The 21,556-nt window shown below is 46.0% G+C and overlaps 1 protein-coding gene across 1 annotated transcript in view; it reads left to right on the forward strand.

Moving 5' to 3' along the window:
* Positions 1-21,556, forward strand: part of LOC125718267 (potassium voltage-gated channel subfamily H member 4-like) — a 32,061-nt gene that overhangs the window by 8,623 nt on the left and 1,882 nt on the right. Inside the window, exons 2-15 of the mRNA XM_048991969.1 lie at positions 3,626-3,859; positions 5,837-5,968; positions 6,673-6,803; positions 9,073-9,313; positions 10,683-10,840; positions 12,009-12,216; positions 14,452-14,646; positions 14,920-15,119; positions 16,352-16,601; positions 17,214-17,428; positions 18,624-18,662; positions 19,321-19,691; positions 20,594-20,685; positions 21,073-21,149. Of these exons, the coding sequence (XP_048847926.1) occupies positions 3,626-3,859; positions 5,837-5,968; positions 6,673-6,803; positions 9,073-9,313; positions 10,683-10,840; positions 12,009-12,216; positions 14,452-14,646; positions 14,920-15,119; positions 16,352-16,601; positions 17,214-17,428; positions 18,624-18,662; positions 19,321-19,691; positions 20,594-20,685; positions 21,073-21,149 (2,543 nt within the window). The remainder of the gene's footprint in view (positions 1-3,625; positions 3,860-5,836; positions 5,969-6,672; positions 6,804-9,072; positions 9,314-10,682; positions 10,841-12,008; positions 12,217-14,451; positions 14,647-14,919; positions 15,120-16,351; positions 16,602-17,213; positions 17,429-18,623; positions 18,663-19,320; positions 19,692-20,593; positions 20,686-21,072; positions 21,150-21,556) is intronic.

Consider the following 21,556-nt stretch of genomic DNA (forward strand, 5'->3'; position numbering starts at 1 on the left):
GTTCCTGTGCCGGTTTTCCAGCCTGGGTTCTAGTCCCCAACAGCCCTGTACTGGATAAGTGGTTAGAAGTCTGCCTAATGAATGGATACGTGTCTATAGTACTGAAGTGCACTAAATAATGGTTATGTAATCTTTGTTAGTCTAAAGGAGGCAATGCGATGTAAAATTGCACTTTAAACTCTATAAACTGTGAGAAAGATTGCCAGAAGTAAATTAGGCAGAGTAATTACAGGGTAGCTTCTGGGCCAGGGGGCCCCAGGAATCACTTAAACAGCTGACTGGGGGGGGGAGAGCGGCGTAATTGCACTGGGAAAGAAGTGGCCGACAGCCAGAGAAGGTGAGAGAGGTTGGAGCAGTTTATCAAAGACCGAGACTATACCTAGGGGGGTAGATTAGAGGCTTCTCCTTGACCTTGATATGGTGAACACTGTTTGTATTTAAGTTCTGAATGTGATGTAGATGGAGGTGGAGTAGATGTTGGTGAAGAGGTTGATTTAGGTACCTCAGCATTGAGGTTAAGAAATACAGCAATTGCAGGCTTTTATTCTCGAAAATGATACTTTTTCTCATTTTCCAGCTCCTTATAGCCAGCCCATGATCAGAGAGTAGGGGGTAGGGGTGACCCCGTATGGGATGGCAGCCCACTGCAGGGCACTGCGCAGCTTTGGACCGTGCGAACGAATCACAGTGTTCAGGAGAGACGTACGCAGCGAAAGGCAATTTGCCACCGCCACACAACTGGGGGAGGGGGGGGGGGGGGGCGCAATTTAAATGCTGCAACCCTGGGAGGTGTTTAATTAGCATGTTTTATGTAAAAACGCCCAGGTTATCGAGCTGAGCTAACGTGAGCATATGCAAACTAACATGAGTAACTGAACCAGACGGAAATAAACATGGAGTACTATCATGCCCATTTTTCCCGGTAGACCTATTTTGATGCCTTTGTGGAGCAATGTGTTCCCCTCCCCACCCCAGATTGTGATGACCCCCCCCCCACCACCACCCTTCAAAGTGCACTCTGCTGTTTCTGGAGAAAAGGAGATGCTCAGAGATTCCCAGACAAAGGTTGCGTCTCGCCCGGACTGCTGCCTTCATTACAAAATGCGTGCATGTTCTGATTAAAATTGCCCCTGTTAAATAAAGGAAGACCACTCTGTACCAGACAAACCAGTTAGACATCTATTTTCCCAGTAATACCTGTCATTCATTTGTGCGTGATTGAAAAGGCATTCGGGTGCAGCCTGTGATGACTGTTTCCCATTTCGAATGCAGCTGTCAAAAGTGCTTTGAAGCTATTCAGCCCTCTGTAGATGAAATGTGTTTTTGAAACTGTCCCACACAATATGCCCTGTGGATGCCGTTAATTCTATTAGAGGCTCACGGTTCGCAAAACCTGCGTGACGGAGGGAAATGCACGTGCAAAGGCGTGTAGTACGTGGAGAGTAGCACGACGCGTCTGAAGAAACGTGTCTCAGGAAATTCACGCTATTCTCAACGAGCATGAATAGCAGTACAGTTAATATCTGGTTGTATAATTTACTGGTATTCAGTCAGTTATATTTGGACACTTGCCCCATTACAACCACAAGGACCATGACCTTCAGGTCTCCAGTAACCAATGAATGTGAGTTTCAACATTATTATACAGCGATACATTTTTTTTCACCAAGTTCAATGTTGAAGGATTGTCAATATACAAGTTATAACTGACCCTATGGCCTTTGCAAGATGTCAATGAAATGAAACAATCCAAATTATGTTCTTGCTTGCTCCGCTGCCCTGGCTAGCAGCGCCGGGGGGCAAGTCGAACTGTCAGCAGTCCGAAATTTGCCAGATAATGAATCCATTTTAGCAGCCAGCCATAATACGCTAACCGATTAGTCCCTCCCCCAGGCAAATGATCCTAATTTTCCCCTCCGCATGGAGCTTCAGGTCACAATCAGCTAATGGGTCCCATTAGCTCAGTAGGTGGTCAGAATGAACCCTGCAGACCTGAAGATGACAAAAGTTTGATGTCAGCCCTGCAGTGTCAGATGCTGTAGGACAAAACTGGAGTGGAACCTGGAAGCTGGAAGTTCTTCTTCATTCAGATACATAATTATCTGAACACGGCTGCCTGTAGCAGATGGCATTCTGATGCCAACTGGCACATAACCGCACTGTATGCAGCTGCTCTGCTTCCTCGTTAAGCTTTGTCCGAGATTTATGAATTCAAGCCAAGGAATTGCTGTAACTCACTGCATACAATAGATTTCTCAGGAGTCATGAAGTTATTACATTAAACAATAAATGTAATCATGAATTAAAACTGGTACAAAAAAAAATATATATATATTATAAAATATCAAAACTAAACTGAACTTAAAACCTCTGTCGATCAAATCAATCAGATTAATCTGAATAACCTTTGAGCTACTGCATTGGGTGTGGAGTTTATTCATATTTCACAGTTAGAAAAATGTTAAGATTTTTCATTTTAGCCATTTAGAATTTTTTTTTTTACAAAGATATTAATACTAAAGTCATTTTAAGGTGACATGCATTTTATTTCTGAAGCATGCCTGCAATATGCATATACAGCGACCAGCATTGTTTCTGAGATGTTAAAGAGACGACAACTAGGGAGAAATAAGGTGTAAATAACTTAGAAGCCATGGATCTATGGGAGTCTTCATTCCCAGAAGCGCTGCGTCTTTCACAGCACCACCAAGGTCCAGTATCGTTTAAACTTTGCCTGGCTATCTTTGTTTGGTCCCTCCTGTCTCTATGACAACCAAGAAAACATTCCGTATGTTGCATATGCGACTCCATGTCACATTAAATGAATTCCTTTGTATATATTCCAGCAACCAGCCCATAAAGGATCATTATTCCTGGGTTTCTTGCCTTGTTTACTTTCAGTTTCCTCAGAGTGTACTCAAGGCCTCAAAGGGCATTTCCCACCATCTATTCCTTCCGCACTCACCAACATTTACAAACCTGGATGAATTGACACCTAATTGCCTAAGACCCTATTAAATTGGAACAGCTGATCACATTAGATCGCATTAAATTCATATTATTGTATTCCTTGCCACTTGCTAAATTGCCCGTAGGTGTGAATGTGTGAGTGAATGGTGTGTGAGTGTGTCCTGCGATGGGCTGGCCCCCCATCCTGGGTTGTTCCCTGCCTCATGCCCATTGCTTCCGGGATAGGCTCCAGACCCCCCACGACCCAGTAGGATAAGCGGTTTGGAAAATGGATGGATGGATTGCCCATATTTAAACCTAAATTTAGTTCAGTCATACATTTGCTCATTTAGCAGACGATTTTGTCCAAAGCAACGTACAAGTGAGGCAAATAGTTCAAGTACATTGCAAGCACACATGCTGTCATGGAGTCAGCTATTCATAAGTGCAGCTAGGCTGGGCTTCCTGAATGCCCTGGTACGACTGGAAGCCGAAGGCCTATTGGATCAGCATTTTCTCAATAAGGTCATCGTTGTTCCACCATTGCATTGTCCTTTGGATTCAATTTTGGATGCCTAAAATTCGATCAAAGTCCAAAACAGTTTATGAATGAAATATTTTAGCTTCACCTTCACTAAACTAAACTATCCTTCTTGTCCCTCTCGGGCCTCCGTAGACAGCAACTTCCTGCTGGGCAACGCGCAGGGACACCGGGGCTTTCCCGTCGTCTACTGCTCGGACGGCTTCTGCGAGCTCACGGGCTTTGCGCGCACTGAGGTGATGCAGAAGAATTGCAGCTGCCGCTTCCTGCACGGGGCGGAGACCAGCGAGCACGTGGCGCTGCAGATGGAGAAGACGCTGGAGGGCCGACAGGAGTTCCAGGCCGAGGTGCAGTTTTACAAGAGGAATGGTAAGGTCCAACATAAGGCACAGGATAGGGTGCCAGTCCAACACAGGGCACTGGATAGGGTGCCAGTCCGCACAGGGCACAGGATAGGGTGCCAGTCCAACACAAGTCACAGGATAGAGTGCCAGTCCGCACAGGGCACTGGATAGAGTGCCAGTCCAACACAGGGCACAGGATAGGGTGCCAGTCCAACACAAGGCACAGGATAGGGTGCCAGTCCAACACAGGGCACTGGATAGGGTGCCAGTCCAACACAGGGCACTGGATAGGGTGCCAGTCCAACACAGGGCACTGGATAGGGTGCCAGTCCAACACAGGGCACAGGATAGGGTGCCAGTCCAACACAAGGCACAGGATAGGGTGCCAGTCCGCACAGGGCACAGGATAGGGTGCCAGTCCAACACAAGGCACAGGATAGGGTGCCAGTCCGCACAGGGCACAGGATAGGGTGCCAGTCCAACACAAGTCACAGGATAGAGTGCCAGTCCGCACAGGGCACTGGATAGAGTGCCAGTCCAACACAGGGCACTGGATAGGGTGCCAGTCCAACACAAGGCACAGGATAGGGTGCCAGTCCGCACAGGGCACAGGATAGGGTGCCAGTCCGCACAGGGCACAGGATAGGGTGCCAGTCCAACACAAGGCACAGGATAGGGTGCCAGTCCAACACAGGGCACTGGATCGGGTGCCAGTCCAACACAGGGCACTGGATCGGGTGCCAGTCCACACGGGGCACACTTATGCACTACGGGCTATTCAGAGACGTCAGTTCACCTAACTGCACACTTTGTGCACTGTGGGAGGACACCCACGCAAACACGAGCCGCTGTACCATAGATCTGTGCCGTAAAGTGTATTTATATTCCATGCCTACAAAATCATTTCATTATCACTGCCAGAAACCTTGTGCATTCAATGGAAACGACACACTTATAGCTGTGATGTTTATTTTATGCGTCGGTCACTGGTTTTCCTCGTTTGTCATCAAGTTTGGGATGAAGTGAGCTTTGGCTCAAAGCTTTCCTGGCTCCGCCACCGCGCTCCCTATTTACGACTCGCCAGTCCTGGTGGGGGCATGAAAGCCCCGCACCCCAGGGAGACTTTAATGAGCCGACAGGAGCTCCATCCATGGCTGACGGCACGCCTCCTGTACCGGGCTAATGAGGCCCTTCCCGTCGGCGGCAGAAAACTTTCTAACACCTAAATCGATTTTGTTCGCTTCTTTTTCACAGCAATACCCCCTCACATGTTTCTCTGTTCTTTTGGGGGGGTGAGGGGGGGGGAGGAAAAACAAGAACAGCTATTAAAAAAAACATTGCAGGAAGTTAAATAATTTTATTACAGATTTTTTTTTTGCATGGTCCAAGCTTACAGTTTCTCAATAAAACTTACTAGATTTCTGCTACAAAGTATAAATGCTACTATCCGCACTGCTGAATCAAAATATGCACGACTATAAACCAAATAGCAGTGCATCCATTTAGCTCTTGCGTGCTCATAGCTTAAAATAGACACTTCTGTCAACGTGATTGATCTTGGGTCATTTTCCTGATCAATTGCTACAGAAGGGAGAAGTCAATGCTGTTGCGATCAATGATTCAGTGCTTCATTTAATTTAAGTAACGTTTCTTTCAGGGGTAAAATGCAACTTTAACTCCTTGAATTGAAGGATTTCATATCCTGTCTATTTTATTGCAAATAAAAGATATTTTCATTGAAATGTTTCAAAAGAAGGAGCCTTGGTGGTGAATGCCTTCCTACGACATTGCAGCAAGTTCTGCTTTTATTGGTTAAGGCGGTCAACGTTCAATGGGCTGCGTACATTAAAAAATAGGATAAGGGATAATTGGAATGGCCATGTTTCTGTTGCCTTGGAAACACTGGCCTTCAAGTTAAATAGGTGTTTTGTGCCTCGTGGAAGCGTGTGATCCTTCGTGTCTGACACCAGGTTCACTCTTTTTCTCCTTTCGTCCGCTCCAGCAGGCCCGTTCTGGTGCTTGTTGGACATCGTCCCGATCAAGAACGAGAAGGGTGAGGTGGTGCTCTTCCTCCTGTCCTTTAAGGACATCAGCGACACACATGGGAAGAACCACCTCAGCTCCTGTAAAGAAGGTGAGGGTGTGGAACAAGCTCTGTTCTCCTCCTTAAATGCGGAGAGGTGGTTCTATGTGACGAGGGATCATCAATTTACAGACAAATTTCAGGTCTCGGCTGTGTGTGTGACTCATCCACAGCTCTTGGGTGCCCTTTTTGGTAACAGGGGTGAATAGACAATTGTGGGGCTTTGATTTAAGCTACTGTAGGTGCTTACAATGGTTTCCTTCAATCCACAATAAAATTGAAATATAATACAGTAAAAGTCGGGTTTTCCCACTTCTCCTCAAAGGGGAGAAGCTTTTCGGCAGCGATATAAAACTTCCTTTTTCCCTTTATCTACTCATGTACTCAGTTTAAGAGAACAGGAGGGAATGCCCTTGTTCCTCTTAATGGCCTCTCTGTTGAGCTATTTATTAATGTATTATTTGCTGATAATTTTACAATATATTTTTTTTAATTCTCTTATTCTGGTAGAAGTTGTTTTCATGTTTGGTCTGTGTTGTATGTTTTATGGGGTGTTTTTCTGCTGCACCAAGTTGCCCTTTTGGGACAAAGAATACGGCAAACTCAACTCAACTCAACTCAACTGAAGGGCATCGGTACTGTGAAAACGGCCAACCAGAGCTATTTGTACTAACTCTGACTTTGGGACAGGCTGAAGAGAAACAGCAGGGTGAAGTGCTGGGCAGAGAAGCAAAGTAACGATTCTCGTCATGCAGGTGAGAGGCCGCTTGGCAGGAAGCACGGCGGTTCCAAGCTCAGCGAGGCCCGGTACCAGGGCCGGGCCGTGCTCTACCACCTGACCAGCCGTTTCACTCGGCGAGGAAAAGGTGACGTGAAACTGGACAGGGTGAGATCCAGGGCCTCCATCGAGTCACATTACGATAAACCTATGACAAGGCGAAAATGCATTTTAATACGCCACACCCAGCCTAACAAACATAGCCTAGCCTAGCCTACCTTAAACATGCTTAGAACACTTACAGTACATTAGCCTACAACTGGGCTAAATCATTAACGCAAAGCCTGTTTTATAATGAAGTGTTGAATATGTCATGCAATTTATTGAATGTTCATGCTCATCGTAAAGTCGAAATATCGTAACATGGACCATCGTAATCCTGGTAGCGTCTGTGTAGTCTCTTCCTGCCCTATTGTAGCCAATCGTGTCCCCACCCAATAAACCGAATACATTAATCCAGGACTAAATTAAGAATGTGGCCCATAATTTGTAATTGCATTTAATTTTGATTTCATTGGGACTCCCCTTTAGTTGAGTTCATATATAAATCTGAGATGAGGCATTAATCAGTTATAAACCTGGGCTGGTAGATAAGCCCTCCTGAAATTCATGCCAAGTACGACGTAAAAGAAGGATACAATTCTGATGCATTGTATTCTCTCTGGGGCGGCATGGTGGTGCGGTGGTTAGCACTGTTGCCTCACACCTCTATGACCCGGGTTCGAGTCTCCGCCTGGGTCACATGTGTGCGGAGTTTGCATGTTCTCCCCATGTCGTTGTGGGGTTTCCTCCGGGTACTCCGGTTTCCCCCCACAGTCCAAAAACATGCTGAGGCTAATTGGACTTGCTAAATTGCCCGTAGGTGTGCCTATGTGAGTGAATGGTGTGTGAGTGTGCCCTGCGATGGGCTGGCCCCCCATCCTGGGTTGTTCCCTGCCTCGTGCCCATAGCTTCCGGGATAGGCTCCGGACCCCCCACGACCCAGTAGGATAAGTGGTTTGGAAGATGGATGGATGGATGGATGGATGTATCCTCTCTTCTGGTTGATGTGAAACATCTAAGCAACATGGTAATGGAAGGAGCCAAATGCAACTCCTGAGATACTTTTTGCATCTTTTTCTGTGGAATGCTGGTGTAACATCCGAATGCATATATGCAGATGTCCACTGTCACCAATCCATGGGTAATGCTTTGAGATGCTGCGTCTGAGGGTATGCTGTGCTTCCTTAAGGAGCCTTAAGGTGGTCCGTTGCTCAGAAACCAATGCCAGTTGCCAAGGCAGAGGATAGATAGTCAGACCCAGCTGGGGGGAGAGCAAGTGTGTAAGTCCCAGAGAGAGTGGCTGCCCTTGGGCCGCACTGCTGGCTCCGCCGCTTGCTGACAGCTGAATCCCTCATCCTTCTTAGTAATTGGCGTAGTAATAATTGATCTTTCTCATAGCTCATGTCACAATTAAGGGTGCAAATTAAGATGGCTAAGATCCCAAAGGCATTCAAGGCTGGACTTGACCGTAGGTGTAACAGTGGAACATGCTTTCAAATCCACTGAAAAGAACATGAGACGTAAGAGACGAGCATTTCAGTCGCTCCGCTCAGAAGCGTCAGGCACACAGCTTTAATTTTTAAAGCAGCAGCACCGATATCCCTCAGCAGTTGACGTCTATCGGTGTGATTAATCTTTCAAATGGGTTCCCCTTTGCCTCATTGGCTGACATAAGGTTAGATCTGTCATTGTGTGGCCTCTTTCCCAGCATAATCACCAATCACAGACATCCAGTTATAATTCAAAGCCAGGGTTTGCAATAAAGGAGCCCCATTGAAATGGTTACTTCAGAAAGATAATAAGAGATTAATCTTAAATGCTTTGTTACCTCCTTGCTCCCAACACTGCTAAAGGTCTGGTTCCCTTTCATGCCATGTGTGGTATTTCAAAGGAATAATTAATTGCATTCTTGAATAAAATATGAAAGTCTCTTAACCAGTAGTAGATGACGGGTAATTAACACAAATGACAGCCGCAGAATCAACGACCGAAAGAAGTGTCTTGCGCCGAGGTACCAGGGGAATGTTAATCGTGCCACTTCGTACCTGTTTGTGGTTGTAATGACAATTAAGTTCATTTTATTTGACTTGAAATGCAGGTCTACTTGATTTTTTTGCTTTGCAAGATTGAGAAAGCTAACTAACCTGAAATAGTACAATAAAATCTAAACTCCTCACCCATGAAGCCCCGTAAACCAACACAGATACTTCAAGAAAACCAAATGAAAAAGTCTTTGCACTGTGAATCATTTTCATATCTCTGCGAAGGTCTCTTAAGTGTCTGGGACGCAGATGAGCGGCGTGTGTGATGCAGACCATGTCCGGCCTTCTTCCAGGGCGTGTTTGAGAAACCTTCTCTGCCCGAGTACAAGGTGGCCACAGTAGAGAAATCGCGCTTCATCCTGCTGCACTACAGCGTCTCCAAGGCGCTGTGGGATTGGATGATCCTGCTGGCCACCTTCTACGTGGCCGTCACCGTGCCGTACAACGTCTGCTTCACCGCCTACGACGACAGCGACGTCGCCTCTCGCAGCACCATCGTCAGCGACATCGCCGTGGAGATGCTCTTCATCCTGGGTGAGCGAGCATCTGTGTCGCCTAGGCAACCGATCATGTGTTTGGGCTTCGCCATCCTGCCATCATGTGGGCCCGGTGCCTGTTATTATCTCAGCAAAGTGACAGACGCTCCACCCGGTTGTTTTTATAATTAAGCCTGGTTAAATTGCTGTTACAAAGGTATTATAACTATTCAATATTCATCATTATCAAATAACTCTCAAAAAATAACATCTAACTCTTTTGTTGTATTTTTACCTCTTGTATTAGACATCCCCAATTACAAAATCTGACCAATAATTTTGTATAGTTGGTTGCAACCAGGGGCAAAAACAGGTTTCCCTATGCTGTAGCCCAGGGGCCCAGGCTGATCAGGGGGCCCCTATTGGCTGTCTAGTTTTTTTTTTAGTTGTTGCTATTTTTTTTAAGTGATACTTTACTGCTCATTTATTTGTGTGCAAGTTGGTGATTGGTTAAAACTGAATGAGGAGATCAATTTGATGAGTTTTATGCCAGAAAAGTATAAAGACCTTGTTTTATATTCTTTTGGAATTTGCCCCTCCCAGTAAAGTTATCTATGGTCTATGCTATCAGTGGTCAATGTATCTTGAGCGCACATAGTGGATGCAGGAGAAGAGTGTGATGCTACTGAGATGCCTTTATTCAGTGAGCTCTCTGTTGAGCTCGTTCTGGTTGCCGCATATGATTGATGTGGAAGCGTAAACTTGCCGATCTGTTGTTCTGATAGACTGCTCTCATTTGGAACCGTGATACATTCTCCTTGCCTTTGTAGAAATTATTTAAGTCACTGATATTTAGTGTTTATTTAGTTAAATTTTGTATGGTTTTCAGGGGAGGGGGCAGAAGAGGGGCCTACAGAGAGTTTGGCCTAGGGGCACCTGAACTCTTTAATCCACTGTTGGTGGGGGGGGGCGGGGGGGGGGCATTCTCGTGTCACATTCATTCTGTGTCTCACGGTAAACACTAATGGTTCTATGGATGCTAAATTAGCCATCCAGTTTCACTGTTTCGGACAGTGCACGTCATTATGGTGAAAGTCTTTCTAAATCCCAAATGTACATATGTAAACGAGATTAAATAAACCACTAAATTGCCATATTTGATCCTATTTTAAAAATAAACGCTAAGTGAGCTACTCAGTTGAGTACTCTGTGACTGTTATTGTTTATGCTCAACTGGTTGGTTGAAACAAAATCCCGGTCTGGACTTTTACTCTCTGGACCTGAATTAGTCAACTCTGATTAACTCCTCGTGAGCTACTAATAGCTTGTGGGTGACGCCTTAACAACCACCGTTGCAGCACCATAGCAGATGTTCGTCATGAAGAGAGTTCGTCATGCTCTCTGATAGAGACTGACCTCTGTTGCAGATATTGTGCTGAACTTCCGTACCTCCTACGTGAGTCAGTCAGGCCAGGTGGTGTATGATCCACGCTCCATCTGCATCCACTATGCTGCCACCTGGTTTTTTGTGGACCTCATCGCCGCCCTGCCCTTTGACCTGCTCTATGCCTTCAACATCACTGTGGTAAGCACTGAACAGATTGGAAGACCATATTTCCAAAAACTCATTCAGTCCTTGGAATAAGTTCATAAGTGCCATGTCTGTGGAGTCTTGAAAAATTTTAGGAAAGTTCTTGGCTGGATTACATGAGCACTGGGAGAGTTTTGCTTCCCAGTACTGTAACATACGATGAGGAAACCTGACTTTATGTCATTGGTGGTCTCATCTGAAAAGCGACAAACAAATGAACTGAGTGAGTTTTGGAAATTTGCTCTTCAGTTAGAGATTGAACTATATGCCGTGTATATTTAGGTCGGAGGTTTTTAACCTGGGGTCTGCGAGCCTCTGCTGGTCTGCAGGACAACAGGAAGAAGTCCGCAGAAATGTATTGCCTTCCGTTCAATTTTTTTCTCTCCAGCCTTCGTTTTGTCAATAATCCCATCCTTTATTACTTCATAATCAAATTTTCTGAGTAGAGTAGTTCCCATTCGAAGTAATCCAATACGAGGAATGCAATGTTACTTTGTTCTAGTAAATAGGAAACCCTTCGGTGTCCTTTTGCCTTCAGTATATTATGGGGTTTTGTCATTTTCAAGGATATCATTTATATTTTCCCCCCTATAATCCCTGCGCTGGTACTTAAACTCTTTGATGCTTTAGTTCCTTTGCTTTGAGTAGTTTGAATGGCAAGGTCTGTCCCGGATGTGGGTTGTTACATTTGAGTGAGATGAGAGGACATGTTTACCTACAGTAGGTATGATAGTGTTTATTTGGGGTATAATTTTCCGATAATGTTAGCATGTCCAAGGGGACTGGCCAGCCAGTCGACCCTCGACCTCCAGAGATTTTTTACTTGCGAGTTTTTCTATTTTGTTTTCTTTCTTTCTTTCTTTCTTTCTTTCTTTCTTTCTTTCTTTCTTTCTTTCTTTCTTCTTTCTTTCTTTCTTTCTTTCTTTCATCTTCCATATCCACTATTTTAGAATTACTCTGTATAAATGATGCAGGAATATATATCACAACACATCCATGTAAAGCGCCTTGTGGCAACTCTGTTGTGAAGGACGTTACGTAAAAATAAACCGAATTGGTTCTGAGCGCATCTGCATTGCAGCCTAGAAGGACGGCGTCAGGCCAGGACTCAGGTTAGTGCAAGAAGACAAGTTTTTAAGCCGCGCTTTGTCACACCAATCAGACGTCTCTGGTCCATCTGCTGAAGACGGTGCGTCTGCTGCGACTCCTGCGGCTGCTGCAGAAGCTGGACCGCTACTCGCAGTACAGCGCCGTGGTGCTGACTCTCCTCATGTCCATGTTCGCCCTGCTGGCCCACTGGATGGCCTGCATCTGGTACGTCATCGGCCGCAAGGAGATGGAGAACAACGATCCCGTCGCCTGGGACATCGGTGAGTGCGTCTGCGGTGCCGGGAGTGCCGGATGGGAGGGCGAGTTCCTGTGGATCTCTGCGTATGATGTCCCCTTCGTCTTGGAGGGAGAGAACTGAGAAAAAAATATATCGAGAATAAAACTGGTTTGAAATGGTTGGTTGGGCTGCACAGAGACGGCGCAAAATGTTCTTTATTTGTCGGCAGACAGGTGCGTAAAAGTAAGTGCGAACGAAACTGGAAGGAAACGAATAAAATCTGAACAAACGGGCTGCTGTCTGATCTAACGCCTTAGCCGTGCGCCCGGCGAGATTCCTCTTAGCCGCTGATGTGAGCCGTGCTCAGCTTTGAGTGCGAAAGAGAATGAAAGTTCCCTGGACACCTGCAAACTGCAATCCTGTGAACAGCTTTTTCCCCGTAGGAAACGTCACAGTCTTGATCTAGGTGTCCTCCGCGTCTAATCTGGACAGCCCCCGGTGCTGAACGTCTCGTCTCGGGGAGACGTAGGGAGTGCGATGAAGGAAGTGGAATGGTCTCTCCATGGTATTCCAGGAGATAGATGTATCGCTATACTGTGCTGAGGACTAAGTGACGTATGGCCACATATCTATGTATAGGCTTATGGATTTAAAAATAGAAAAATGAAATGACTTTCCACCTCCCAGAAGACGTTCACATGGGACCAGGAAATTGGGGGAAATCGTACAGTTATCCTCAGACATTATGATATAGACAATGGAGTAGGTCTCAGGAAATATTTGACTTTTTTATTATTTCTTATTATCAAAGGCCAGCATGGACCAGTGTTGAAATTTTAAGGTTCTCGTCTCCATCCATTTTCTGTAACTGCTTATCCTGCTCAGGGGTGCAGGGGGTCTGGAGGCTACCGACAGAAGGTAGCGAACAACCCAGGATGGGGCACCAACTTGTCAAAGGAGCAGTTACACACCACCCACACCTGTGGGCGATCTGACAACTCCAGTTAAACTCACCATGTTTTTGGACGGTGGGGGGAAGCCGGAGTACCCGAAGGAAACCCCACAATGACACGGAGAGCATGCAAACTCCACACACATGGAGCCATGCTGGAGAATCAAACCCCAGGTTCCAGAGGTGTGAAGCAACAGTGCTAACCACTGCACCACCATACCAGCCCAGTTATAATCTCTGTAAATGCTTTGTCAAAATCATACGTTGTTTTTAGTGTCTATTTTTCTACATCAACAATATTATATCATTTTAACCCTAGAAAATGGGTTTAATTGATGATAAAATCCAGAAACTTCGTTGTCTGTGAAAAAAGCTAAAAGGTTTACAAGGTAGTCTGGTATTTATAGTATATAATATGGTACAGTGTTTGATTCAACTGGATTAACAGTGCTAACTTGGGCAAAACATCATTCTCCAACGATGCCACCAGGTGTGACTGTTACCTTGCCTGCATCCCACTGGATACAAACCGTCATGGCGTTCGTGGTGTTGTCACGGCTACACAATTAAAAATAGCAGCAAAGGCCCTAGGGGAGTGGTCACCACCACCCCCCCCCCCCCCCCCCCCCCCCCAGATATGTTGACTGCACGGAATGATCTAGAACTGGAGACCTGTTCATCCCAGAGGGCGGCGCTAATATTAGCTGCACTGTTGGGACCTACTCCTATGCAAATGCTCACCTTGTACAAACATGCATTACAGCGGGATCATCGCTGCTGACCCCTGCTGGAAGATGTGACGCATAGACAGGAACATTCGTGTCAAAGTTATCTTTGCATTCATGTCCTGACTTTATTATTTTAGAAGTATTTTTATGATTATGTTCAGGAGAAATCCCGCGACCCAGTAGGATAAGCGGTTTGGAAAATGGATGGATGGATGGATTCAGGAGAAAATCAAGCATTGCTTCGCAATGTCCATACCTTGCTACTTTTCTTCTCCACTGTACATTGCAACTTATTACAGTTTATTTAGCTGGTGCTTCCATCCAAAGTAGTGTTCAGTTGACAGCAGAGTCAGACAGGCCTCGGAAAAATTAGGGACTAAGGGTCTTGCTCGAGGGCCCGACGATGACATCACTCGACCAACTCTCTTATGCAAGTTGGAGACCTTCCAATCGCAGACAGCGTTCTAACTCTGTGTGCCACATGCCACCAATGAGAACAGCCGTATCTCCCTCCTCTTCATCAGATGCGTTTTAATACACGTTTGCACATGCTTGAATCAGGCCATTTTGTTTCTCGTCCTTCTGCCTGCCCCTTCAGGTTGGCTTCACGAGCTGGGGAAGAGGCTGGACTCCCCCTACACCAACAGCAGCTTGGGGGGCCCGTCCCTGCGCAGCGCCTATATCGCCTCGCTCTACTTCACCCTCAGCAGCCTAACCAGCGTGGGCTTCGGTAACGTCTGCGCCAACACCGACGCCGAGAAGATCTTCTCCATCTGCACCATGCTGATCGGGGGTGAGTCCACCGCCGGACCACTAGTCCGTGATAACACGGTTTACTTAATGTGACTCTCTGCCATAGAGCACATGATCTTGCTCTCGGCTGATTGCATGTTTCATTGAATTAAGATCCCACTTTGCAGCAGAATCGTTAAGTGGTGAACAAAAACAGTAAAAGCAGTAACAGCTCCGGGGTTTTCCAAAGGGATTTCTAAGGAACTGCAGCACCAGTGCTCACACTCCAGGGGGCGCTAGAGGCCGTTGGTTGACTGGCTTCCTTCCTTTCCAGCGCTGATGCACGCCGTGGTCTTCGGCAACGTGACGGCCATCATCCAGCGCATGTACTCACGCCGCTCGCTCTACCACACGCGCATAAAGGACCTGAAGGACTTCATCCGCGTCCACAGGCTGCCCCAGCAGCTCAAACAGCGCATGCTGGAGTACTTCCAGACCACCTGGTCCGTCAGCAACGGCATCGATGCCAACGAGGTATTGGCTGATATGCGATCAGCTAGTTATGGACAGACACACTGATTAATTAAAGCCACACTATCAACTCTTCCAAGATCAGTTCCTTGGGTCGCTAGTCCATTCTTCTGCTATGACAGCATGTTCTCCTTTGGCAGTACTTCGTATTTTTATATTTGGTTCAGTTACAATCGGATCATTCGTTTCAGTAGAATAGGCCGGTGTGCTGTGAATAATGAACAAAATCATTAAATCGTGTATTTTTTTTATATACTTTACAAGATCATCAGTGAACTTGGGATAATGCTGAATTCTGCGTCTAAATTCGAAATTTCACTACAGTTTTTTCCACAAGCTGTCGATTGTCAAGGGAAGGACAGGAAAGACCAACCTAACGATGCCAATTTACACCCCAGTCATCAGCTCAATAATTTATTTATAGATGGCAGGTTATGTGTGGTTCTACCTCACAGTTCAAAACTCACAGCCGCCTGCTGGTGCCTGTCATCAGTTCCACTTTGTAACATACGCTCCTGTCATGTGCTGCTGGTTTCGGAGAATGTTATTCAGCTGCAGTGTAAAAAAATATCGAAAACGATGATTTAGGAGGTTCCATTCCTGCAAACACTATAAAGTATGGTGTTTAACTTAGAAGTCTGGCTATATTTGAGTTATTAGAGAGCCAAGTGGTATCGTAGTAATTACAATAGCTTAATTGCATTGAATTAACTTACTTAAAGCTCTACACACAAATTTCTATCAGCTGCATATTTGCATCAGATGATATGATACAGGGCCGTCAGCCTTCACGCAATTGGCATAACGCGCTTTCAGACTCTCGCTCTCACGCAAGAAATCTTACGACAAATTTATATTATTCCATTATAAACCTAGAATTAGCTACATCAGAAGCGTTGGGGTATTTGCAAACCCTACAGACTATTTACAAGGTTCCATACTCAAAAATGCATGTGCATGTATGTGCAGACTCGTATCGTACTGAAAATCCCGAACTCCGGACAGCTGACTAAAGTCGGCAATTCTGATGATAAGCGAACAAAGAATATTATAAACCCAGCCAATGGTGGGGTTGGTGTTGTCATGGCTACACAATTAAAAATAGCACCAAAATGTTACATGATATCTTGATTGCATGGAATACTCCAGAACTACAGAGCCAATGACTTTCAGTATAGGGCTGGTTCCCCCAATGGCTTCCAGTCCCTTATCGCGAAGCTGCTCTTGGGCCGTAGCTCCTGCATGACTTTCCGGACGAGCTGCGGGCCGACATCGCCATGAACCTGAACAAGGACATCCTGCAGCTGCCGATCTTCGAGTGTGCCAGTAGGGGCTGCCTGCGCTCTCTCTCGCTGCACATCAAAACGTCCTTCTGCGCCCCTGGCGAGTATCTCATCCGTCAGGGGGATGCACTTCAGGCCAACTATTTCGTCTGCTCCGGATCCCTGGAGGTGCTCAAGGATGGGATGGTGCTTGCCATACTCGGTTCGTCTCCCCTGCCTGTCCTCTGTGGCTAAAACACACTAGCAGCGCTCTTGTTTTTGATAGAGACTGTATCGACATTCTGGGTGGTCTTATGATGCAGTTGTTAGTACTGTAAACTCATTAAGACTCTGTTTCTGTATATATGTAGGCAGAGTCTCCGAACCCAGTCCTCGGGAAACCCCAACATTTTTGCTCCCTCCCAGCTCCCAGCCAATCAAGAATGCTGAATACCTGGTACAGGTGTGTTGGGAGCTGGAAGAGAACAAACATATGGGCTGCCTGGAAATCCCCGAGGCCTGGGTTGGGAAACATAACTGTAAAGATTTACACCCCCATTCTCGTGTGGGTTTCCTCCCACGGGCCAAAGGTATATTCTGTAGCGAAACTTTGCACAATGTAAACCCAAATGAAATGTGCCGTACTGTAGTACAATGCAGGAACATTGTTTAAAATAATGCGATTACAGAGCATATTTCATACTAGGAAATAAATTCCAACACAAATGCCTTTTCTATTTGTCATTTCCCGGATTCATTCCTTGTTTTTCTGACGTCAGAATTTTTCTGTTCCTTCTTGTCACACCTGGCATGTGGCCATCTGTCATGCCTCCAGGAAAAGGGGACCTAATCGGGGCGGACCTTCCGGGTCATGAGCAGGTCATCAAGACTAATGCAGATGTGAAGGCCCTGACGTACTGCGACCTGCAGTACATCAGCCTACGGGCGCTGAGGGAGGTGCTGCAGCTCTACCCCGAGTACGCGAGCCGCTTCACGGCCGACATCCACCACAACCTCACCTACAACCTGCGGGAGGGCAGTGAAGCGGAGGTGCGAGGGGGACCGGGCGGTACCGCACGCGCAGAGATGCGCCTCCTCACCCACGCACACATTCACGCGCGGTTAAGGAACCAGAGACACTGTGAGCTCCTTAAAATATGTATCGATTGCTTTCAGCTGGCAGCTCCAGCTATATAACATGAACATTTACAGTATAATGATTGTACAACGATCCTTTGATACATATTTATTTTTTTCTGTAAGATAACATCACAACTATGTTAGCATTTACATATCACAGTTACAGACTGTGATAACTGAGTATTATACTGTAAAAGACAGCATGCAGCAACAGGAAGTGAAACAGGACATATGATGTACAGTATAGGTATGTACACAAGTGCTACATTTATTGTAATAATGGGTAGATGATTGAGTTTCTGACACCTTGTTTTATTATGTTAAATTCATGACACATCAGGGCTCTAATTATCTTTGATGGCCTTGAAAAGAGTTATAAGCCAACAGGTCTGTGTGTCAGTCCTATAGAGTGTCAGTCATAGCCAGAGAGTGAATCCTGTTGTAGCTTCCATTAGGTTTCATGTAGGCTTCCATCGTTGGCTTCTGGAATCTGGATGTATCTATGTGTACATACATTTCAGTATAACGGCGAAGTGCTAGTTTCTTCCTTAAAAAAAAAAATTCATTTCGCCATATTGCCTGCAGTTTCAAGTTTAATACCAGATGGCTGTTATTCTCATCGCTCACAATCCAAGTAGCAAAGCTGCTGTGTGAGAAGAGCAGATGTTTCTACTGGGCAACCATAGCCAATTCTAGACACTATTTCGGAGGCTAGATTTTATCGTTAAGGACCTTGGGGGGGGGGGGGGGGGGTTGACGTTCCGTATTTAGGAAATAGTTGTTATGACATTATATCAGTTTCTCAGAAGAATATATACCGTCCTCGAAGCACTAAGCAATAGCATGCGCAATCAAATCAATCAACGGGGGGTCCGGAGCCTATCTCGGAAGCAATGGGCACGAGGCAGGGAACAACCCAGGATGGTGGGCCAGCCCATTGCAGCTACTAGTACCAGTGATATTATTATTATTATTATTATTATTATTATTACCCTCAATTAGCCAGTATAATTCCAGTAAAGCTCAGTTTAATGCAGTTTTTTGTCACTGGCTGTTCTGGGCCCAACCTCGCAGTATGATGAAGGGCTTTCTGTTCTGTTTCCAGGGTTTGACGAGATTCTCACGGTCACCCAGGCCGACTCACGTAAGTAGAGTCACACCTCAGCATTTCATAATTACTATTTATGGTCTTTGCAGAAGATGTAAAGAGTGCAAATTAGTTCCATTGCTATGATGATGATACCATAAGGAAAAGCTTAATGCAGTGATTCCCAATCCGGTCCTCCGGGACCGACAGCCGGTCCGTGTTTTTGCTCCCTCCGAGCTCCCTGCCGGACAGTCCACTTTTTTTTTTTTAATCACAGAATGAGTGTATGGGGTCATTTGGGTCTTTCACAATGCAAACTGTGCTGGTGCTGGAACAGGCCCAGAATTATCACGAATGCAAACCTTTTTCAGCATCTTTGGGTGACCAGTTTTTGAGTGGTAGTCGGTAGTCATTTGCTGGTGCATTTGCTGGTACAGCTGAAAGTAACATCTAAATCACAAGTGGGATTGAAATCTGACCTGCTCCTGCAACTGTGCGAAAAAGGAGAATGTAGATGGATTAAATTATTTAAATTGAAATAAAAATGGGATAAAAACAAAGGATAAATAGAAGATAAAAGAATAAAAGGCTATGGAAAAAAAATGCTTTTCAAGACCATGTATTATACAGGGCATAAATGGCAGGCAGTGTGCAGATGATGCACTGAGAGAGAGAACAATCATTATTACACCACGGCTCCGATTATCTTGTTCAGAATCCTTTGGATAACAGCACCTCCTCAAGGAGCAAGCTGGCCTTCGAAGGGGAGGCGGATGAGGAGTGCGAGGAGTACTTCCGCTCGTCGCCCCGCAGCCGGCCCCGCAGCAGACTCACGCTGCCCCACCTTGGCACCCCCGCCCGGCACGGCTCGCTCAGCCACCTTCTGGGCGAGGAGCTCCGCCAGCTCGGCTCGGTCCGCCGCTGCCCCTCGCCCTCCCGCAGCCGGCGGGGCCACAGCCCCACCCCCAGCAGGGAAGAGCCGTCCCCCCCACCCACTTCCAAAGCAGAGCCGGGATCCAGCAACAAACCTGCTAAGCTGCTCATCCCCTCCCTCAACTGCTTCGGCCCCCCTGACCTCAGCCCCAGGTGCATAGCCAATGAGCATTTGAACTTTGAACTTTGACCTCTGTGTAATTGGTTCATTGAAGTCAATAAAATAATTGAATCCTATTTAAATCAAGTAATAACCTTCTTAATGGGGCAGCATGCTTGGCACAGTGGTCAGCACTGTTGCCTCACACCTCTGGGACCCGGGTTCGAGTCTCCGCCTGGGTCACATGTGTGTGGAGTTCGCATGTTCTCCCCATGTCGTCGTGGGGTTTCCTCGGGGTACTCCGGTTTCCCCCCAAAGTCCATAAACATGCTGAAGTTAAGTGCAGTTGCCAGATTGCCTGCATGTGTGCATGCATGAGTGCATGGTGTGTGAGTGCATGGTGTGTGAGTGCATGGTGTGTGAGTGACTGGTGTGTGAGTGAATGGTGTGTGAGTGCATGGTGTGTGAGTGACTGGTGTGTGAGTGACTGGTGTGTGAGTGCATGGTGTGTGAGTGAATGGTGTGTGAGTGACTGGTGTGTGAGTGACTGGTGTGTGAGTGTGCCCTGTGATAGGTTGGCGCCCCATCCTGGGTTGTTCCCTGCCTTGTGCCCTGTGATGGGTTGGCGCCCCATCCTGGGTTGTTCCCTGCCTCCTCATGACCGACAATAGGACAAATGGTTACAGAACACAGATAGATAGATTTTCTTAATTTATCTGAATTATTTTTCTCCATCTCCAGCTTTAAATAAATCTGCAAAACCTTAATATACCCTAACAGGTTTTTCGCTGGCTGCTCCGTTTCACAACTGTTATACCCGAACCGTTCCATTTGAATAACTGCACGCTGAGACCAACGACACAGGCAGACTAATGAAGACTCAGACCGAGCCTTCGTGTGTAATTGGGAGGTGGGGCGTCTCATGGCAATTTCTTTTCCCTCCGTCTTGCTCTAGGGTCGTGGATGGGATCGAGGACGATGGGCAGACGTTTCACTTTAACGTGGAGGAAAGCGGCACTAAGACCAGCACCGACAGCCTCGCCAAAGGTACAAAGGCTGCCATTATGATCCTCCACATGGGCTTAATGTACAGCCATAGTAAACCGTCATCCCTCATGTGTGAAATGATTGAATCGCCAGCGCTTGTTAGTTTACATTTTGCGACTTTTACAAGCTTTTTGTGAAGAGTTTCATGCATAAAAAACATTGCAGTGTGCAATGAATCGAAGCGTGAACTAAATCTGCGATGTGACTATTTATTCGATGGATGAAATATGCTCGATGTTAACGTTTTTAAATGAGTAAATTACAAACTCTTTTTGCAGCCTGGCTGCTGTAATATCGCCAGCGTCCCTGTGTACTAATATGAAGCATGAAGAGGTTATAGAAATGGCAAGTTGTTCACTATTCTGCTCTCTGACTTTCCTGTCATAGACTCCAACCAGGCTAATGCTAATCTGCTTCTGGAGACAGAGGAAGTGAGACACAGCATCAACCAGCTCAACACAGAGGTACGTCATTCCTCCTGTGTCTGTGGCTGCAGGGACTCGTTAATGAATCACGCTAAGGCAGATTAGCTGTCAATGTCACTGGTTCAAGATCTCGGTCAAATTTCATTATCTGAAGGATAATGAAAACATAACCTGCATGAAGAGTATTATTATTAATTTCCATAATGTGAAAATCCTCCTTGAAATGTATAGTACAGCCTCTCACCAGGTTACAATAGGATTATGTTCTAACACATCTATCCTAAGGCAAAAATGCATTTTAGAACAGTACACCTAACCTAACAAACATCATAGCCTTGCCTATAGAGTACATTAAACATGCTTGGGACACTTACAATAACCTACAGTTAATGTACACAAAATCATTAACACAAAGCCTAATTTATGAAAAAAAAGTGTTGAAAACC

Source organism: Brienomyrus brachyistius, chromosome 22 (assembly GCF_023856365.1).
Source record: "Brienomyrus brachyistius isolate T26 chromosome 22, BBRACH_0.4, whole genome shotgun sequence".
Lineage (NCBI taxonomy): Eukaryota > Metazoa > Chordata > Actinopteri > Osteoglossiformes > Mormyridae > Brienomyrus > Brienomyrus brachyistius.